This window comes from Buceros rhinoceros, unplaced genomic scaffold (genome assembly GCF_000710305.1).
Source record: "Buceros rhinoceros silvestris isolate BGI_N320 unplaced genomic scaffold, ASM71030v1 scaffold5717, whole genome shotgun sequence".
In the NCBI taxonomy this organism is placed as follows: Eukaryota; Metazoa; Chordata; class Aves; order Bucerotiformes; family Bucerotidae; genus Buceros; species Buceros rhinoceros.
Genome location: NW_010421479.1, coordinates 101,081 through 107,192, shown reverse-complemented (window position 1 = coordinate 107,192; position 6,112 = coordinate 101,081). Strand labels below are relative to the sequence as shown.

The window sequence follows — 6,112 nt, the reverse complement described above, 5'->3', positions numbered from 1 at the left end:
AGCGCGCGGGGTGAACGGGCGCCCACCCCTCCCCACAGCACCCTGGCCACCTCAGTGCTGCGCTCAGCACCACCTCCAACCCACCCTTGCCCTTCCTCAAGGCTGTAAAGAAGCAGCAGCCCTGCTCTGGAGGTGGGGATGGGGGGAACGGCATCCTCCAAGGACTGATGTGCAGAGGGAAGAGTGCTTCCAGCTGGCAGGATGGTCAGTACAGCACAGCATGGCACAGCACAGCAGCCCTGCGTCCTCCGGAGCCATCCTCTCTGGCGACGGAGAGGGGAACACACTCAGTGCTCAGCAGGTTTTTGCACTGAGGGAGCAGACACAAATCCTCTCCTCACTCCAGCCACCAAACCATTTTGGCTGCTCACAGAATCACAGAATCATTTGGGTTGGAAAAGACCTTTCAGCTCATCAAGCCCGCTCAGCACTGCCAGGTCCCCACTGACCCTGTCCCTCAGCACCGCCTCCACACGGCTGGGAAACCCCTCCGGGGATGGGGACTCCACCTCTGCCCTGGGAAGCCGGGGACACGCCTGCACAACTCTTTTGGGGAAGAAATTGTTTCTCAGGGCCAACATAAACCTCCCCTGGCACAACTTGAGGCCATTTCCTCTCGTCCTGTTGCCTGTTCCTGGGGGAAAGAGACTGACTCTCCCTTCGCTCCAACCTCGTGTCAGGGAGTTGTTGAGATTGAGAAAGTCTCCCCTGAGCCTCCTTTTCTCCAGGCTAACCAACCCCAAACCCAGAATCTCCCTGGACTTGCTGCATCTCCGCTGGTGGGGGGGATCAAATGGGAGCTGCGTGGGTGAGCGAGTTGCTCCCTGGGTCCCAGGGCTATGCCAAGCCAGAGCAAGAGCTGGGACGAGAGGCAGAACCAGAGACAGGGATGGGCAGGGACCCCCGTTAGGGCAGACAGCTGATACTCGGCGAGCACTCCGTCATGTGTTGCTCCGACAGCCCGTTTGCCGTGCAGTAATAATCCAGCGAGTAAAGCTGGCTCCACGGGTAGTAATTCAGGTTTTCTCCATATTAATGGCATAAAAGCAACAGTCTGAAACTGCAAACAGCTCTTAAACAAAAATCTCTTTTCCCTTGTGGCAAAGAGATGGCACAGAACAGATAAGGAACGAACAAACAACCCATTTGGAAAATAATCCCCTGGTGACTTAAGGACGGCACAGCGTTTGGACTCTGCCCCACCGTGAGGCAATGGGGGGAAAATCGCTCTAATCTAGTCTTTAGCAAGCTGGATCCACCGCTGAGCCTCCCAGCTAGACCGAGAGGTGTGACTGGAATAGATCAGCTCCAATCCCACCTAGTTATTAACGCCACCCAGCGCTTCACCGAAGAGAAGAACAGCGTTTAAAAGAGAGAGATGTCTGGAAGGCAGTGGCTCTGAATGTGCTTTTCTCTCACTGGTGGAGGGAGAGAGGGGGGTTTCTGGTGTGTGATGAAAGATCCCTCCTTTGCCCCCCAACAAAGGACCAGCGAGGGACCACGCAGGAGAAGGGTCACCAGAGAAGTGCTGTGATTTACATCCGTGCAATAAAACAGCATAATCAGCAGCGATGACGTGGCGCATTCCTCCGAGCAGGAACCTTGAGGCTGGCTTGTCCAACAGGTCAGTCGAGCACTCCAACCACCACGGAGATAACTAGCAGTTATTACACTACCTCAGTACAGGAAGAGCTGCCCACAGAGCTCCCAACTCATGGTGGCTCGAGCCGAGCTGCAGGGATGCTGTGGTGCTCACGTCCGGCTGGGCTGTGGCTTCACTGTGGCTGATGATGGGGAGAGGGCTCTTGGGACCAGCACAAAGGGACATGTGAGCAGGGACAGGCTCTGCGCAACACAACCAGGTGTCGCACCAGGGCTGGTTTGTATATGGAGCACATACAGTGCACCCAGTATGAACCCTTCCGGCTGCTGGGGTACATTGGTCACAGCAGCCAGTATTTCCTTGCTCATCCTTCTCTTGGGCCTTACCACCTCCTCAGTCACGCCACTAAAGTGCTCAGGTCCTGCCAGACCCCCTTGGATAAAATGACACGGGTTAAAGAGTAAAACCAGCACCTGAAGCAGCACCGACTGGAACCACACCACTGGTCTCAGGTCTGGGACCTCCAAGGATGTGCAGCTCTCCCACTACCAGCCTGTTGTGCTGCGCTCACGCCAAACACCATCCTTACTCCAAAGGTACTCACTGCTCATCCCCGTCGTCTCAAGCTGGCCAGACACAGCAAAGCTGCCGGTGCTACACCAGCTCCATCCCAGTGCTCCCGAGCCACAGCTGGGAGCACAGAGACTTCAACCAGTGCTGCAGACCGTTGGGTGGCAAAGAGACCAGCCCAACCCCGACCAGATGGAAATCCTGCTGTAAGTGATAGGTGCTTCCCAAGCCAGGGTGCACGAGATGGCTTTTCCCAGCACCAAGGCTCCCTCCCAATACCACGCTGACAAGCTCGGCGGATTGAGAATATCCTATTTATTTAAGACACTGAAGATGTGGCGACATGGGAAGCAGACACCATTCAAAGGACTGTCACATCTGCATAGCTAAAGGATCCCAGCAGTTATAAATCCCTCTAAAATACTCAGCCCCTTGTTCTGATAGCAGGTTCTTGCTCCTACTTCGCAGAAACAGGCTTTTAATCCCTGGTATTAGGCAGCTTCCTGCTATGTTTCAAATGCACCAAATTAAGGGCTTCTCTAACAGCTGGTGTCTTAATGCTCAGAGAGGTTCTTGAATATCTATGAAAATCAGAGGCAAATTACATCTTTTAGTTAATAATTTCTTCTCCATTAACCTCTTTCTCTTCCCTTGTTAGGAGATGATGTAATGGCGCTTCTACAGCGTAACCCTCCGACACACCGGGCAGGCTGGCCACGGGGAAGGATGCTGCACGCGGGGAAGTGAGCCCTTCTCATCAATTCCTGGTGCTTCTGGAGCCAGCAGGCTACATTCACACAGCAAAGGGCAGCTGTGCTGACCTTCCAGGCTGCTGAAAGCGCTTCTGGAGCAAGACATGCTGCCTCTCACCAGGCTCCAAGCTCTGCGAGCCAGCGCATCACACACCAGAGTCTGCAACCAGCGGGCATGCTTTGCGGGTTGCTCATTTCAGACCTGCTTCCTCCTGCCCCTCACAGCTGTTAGACCCAGGACTAGTCCCACAGCTGACACCACGCACTGAAAACCCTATTTGTGATGATGAGGTGGTGCAGAGGCCCAGAGCCTTGCTGCACAGAACCCACTGGGAAAAGCTTCCCATGGCGTCATGCACCCAGGCAGCACGGCAGGAGCGCTGCCAGCCATGGTGAGGAGGACACACCACTAACAGCCTTTTGTTCTTTAACCTGAAAACTTGTCACCCAGAGCCCCAGAGAGGGCACTTCGGTCTCTGACCCCTGGAAGATGCAAGCCCAACACTGCAGTGTTTTATCCCAAGACAAAAGAGATTGAGGGTGGCCCCAGCAGGAGCTGCTCCTGGTCCAGCCTGGGACTGCCCAAACCCTCCATCCCCAGGATGCCCTCAGACAGCATGACCTGGAGAAGCCACATCTCCCAGGATAAACCAGACCCACAGGCAACTCTCCGTGCTTTCCAGCTGGGATTTAGCTCCAAGGATAGGGCACGTGTTTGCTTCCCATCAGCAACAAAGCAGCCCTTAGACCCCAGCCCTGGCTGAGGCAGGGGAAGGATGGCTTACCAACCCTCCCACGCTTGGCCGTGCAAGCAAAGGGCAGGCTATAGAGGAGCTGGAGAGAAAATTTAAGCCTCTGCAAAAGGCGGTTTAGTGTTTAGGAACTGATGGCACAAGGTGGGACCTCTTTCAGAGGAACCCTCTCTGGGCCTGGCATTTCCAAGCAATGGGCTTGGGGACTTTCTGAAGCCCCCAGACCTGCTTGACCCACCAGCTCATGGAAAATTTCACCTCTGCAGCCCTGCCCCTGCTCTGACGCTTGTATGTGGGAAAGAGAGAAAACAAAATGGAGGCACTGGGAAAACTGCCTTTGTGTACTGTTAGTTCTCTCTTCAGCAAAGGCTGTGGCTCTGCTGGCTCCAAGCACTCTGCTGGCTGCAGCTTTCTGAGCACCTCTGTGCTGGTGGAACTCATAATTCATCCACCATCAAGAAAGCAAAAGGCCAGAGTTCAGCATGAATTCAGAGCTGGGAAGGACTTGCACTCAGCCAGGGAAAAAGCGCCCAGAAAAACACTTTGGCCAGCAGTGATGACCACCCACAACTGCAGCAAAAACCGGAGACAGCAATGAGGGCTCGGCACCTTGATAGGAAAGAAACCCTCAGTGCACGGGCAGCTACAGGGCCAGGAAGAGTCATGCCTGGCTGGGATGGGGGCTGGGTCCTCTCCTGACCGTCATCAGCATTGCTGCTCTGAAACCCACAGGCCCACCCTGGTTTACACCCGATCAAAATGCAGCTGCGTTCAATGAAACAAAGAAAGATAAATGAATCGACTCCTTCTCCAGCCCTGAATTCAGAAGCTCCCGGCAAGCTCTCCTCCCTGAGCGCTGCCAGTGCAAACCCTGCTCTCCCCACCAGCGCCTGACCCTCAGCACTCCCGACACAGCCGGGATGCAGCTTGCGAGCACCCCCTGCTATCTGCTGCTCGCTGTCTGGGCGGGTGCTTACCTTCAGCTCATTGACAATACGGTATTCCTTGTCATGCTACGTCCGTGGTGTCCACCAGTACTGTAACTGGGAGCACTGAATAAAACCAGCTCAGGCAGGCTGAAAACATGCCAAAGGAAACGCTCTTTGATGCTACACGCAATTGAACAGCAGAACCCGTTGTCGTGTGGGATCATGGAGATGAAAGACATCAGTGCTCAGAAAGAGATGAGGCAACCCCACTGAGAAAAGCCCATTGAAGGCGATTCAACACTCACTGACGAGACACATGCTGGCCCAGGAGGGTCCCGTGCTGCCTGCAGGGAGGATGAGCAAGCAGGAAAACGATGGATGCCTGCTGTCCTCTTGCTCTCTTCCCCCGTGAACTTGTCAGAGATGCTGGCTCTGCTCTGACCTGGGTCCCATCTCACCATCCCCAAGTCCCCAGAACCAGGTCATACCTGAAGGTCATCTGGAACACCTGCCCTTGGTTGACGTGCTGGGTCCTGTTGTTATAGCCGTGAAGCATCTCCCCAAAGAGGGTGTCGTTGAACTTGGCATCCGACTTCAGGCACTTGGGGCCCTCACAGATGTCAGACAGCATCAAGCAGGACTTCCCATCCGGGGCCAGCTTGTACTCCTCCACACACCTGCCAAGCACCACAAGCTACATCAGACAGGCCAGGCACAGAGTAACCGTCCTGGCCGCAGGTCGCGTCTCTGCTGAGCCCAGCCCAGCAGCACCAGCCCCTGCAGTGGCTGCCCAGGAAGGCGCAGACATTGCAGAGCTCACGAGCTCTGTGGCAGCTTGGTTGGGTGACCAGCACACAAACACCTGGCTCCCAGTGCCCACCCCTGCCACAACAGCGTGACCCTGTCTGGTTGCGGCCACGCTCCTGCCTGGAGCTGGCCCTGCACCAGAGAGCAGAGCCAAGCCCACGCGCAGCCTCTGCGCGACCATCACCGACAGCCCCAGCCAGGCCGGTGCCCTCGGACCCTGTTGCTCCCCAGGCAAGAGCAAAGCAAAATTGAGCTCCTGCCCTTTTCATCCACCCAGCAGCGCCCTCCTGCAAGGAAGCAGCTCTGGTGTGGCTGCCCCTTTGCTCCTTGGTCCCACTTCCATGCTTCTTGTGGGTAAGGTGCACACGCTCGTCTTCTGCAGACGCTACGGGAAACTGAGGCAGGCAGCAGGGATGTGATTTAATGACACACACTGGAGATATCAGCGCTGTCTTTTGCATATATGTTCATCCTGCCCCCCCTCCTCCTCTTCTCCTTCCTCCAGCCTTTTGCTCAGCATTGCAGCTCCCAGCTGACAAGAAAAAACCTCCGTTTCCTGCCTGCCCCTTCTTCCCCGCAGCCACAGTGCTCTGCTGCCATCAATCCCATGTCTGCCTGGGTTTGCTCTCCTCTCCTGTTCCTCTGTTGCATTTTACTGCTGCAAGCAAAACTCCCACCCGTCTGTCGCACTTTTCCGTG

The 6,112-nt window shown here is 55.5% G+C and overlaps 1 protein-coding gene across 1 annotated transcript in view; it reads right to left on the bottom strand.

Moving 5' to 3' along the window:
• The window catches only part of LOC104496539 (astrotactin-2), a gene marked incomplete at both ends in the record, with an annotated part of 114,229 nt that overhangs the window by 15,604 nt on the left and 92,513 nt on the right, over positions 1-6,112 (bottom strand). The window contains one exon of the mRNA XM_010139671.1: positions 5,095-5,283. Coding sequence (XP_010137973.1) covers positions 5,095-5,283 — 189 coding nt within the window. The remainder of the gene's footprint in view (positions 1-5,094; positions 5,284-6,112) is intronic.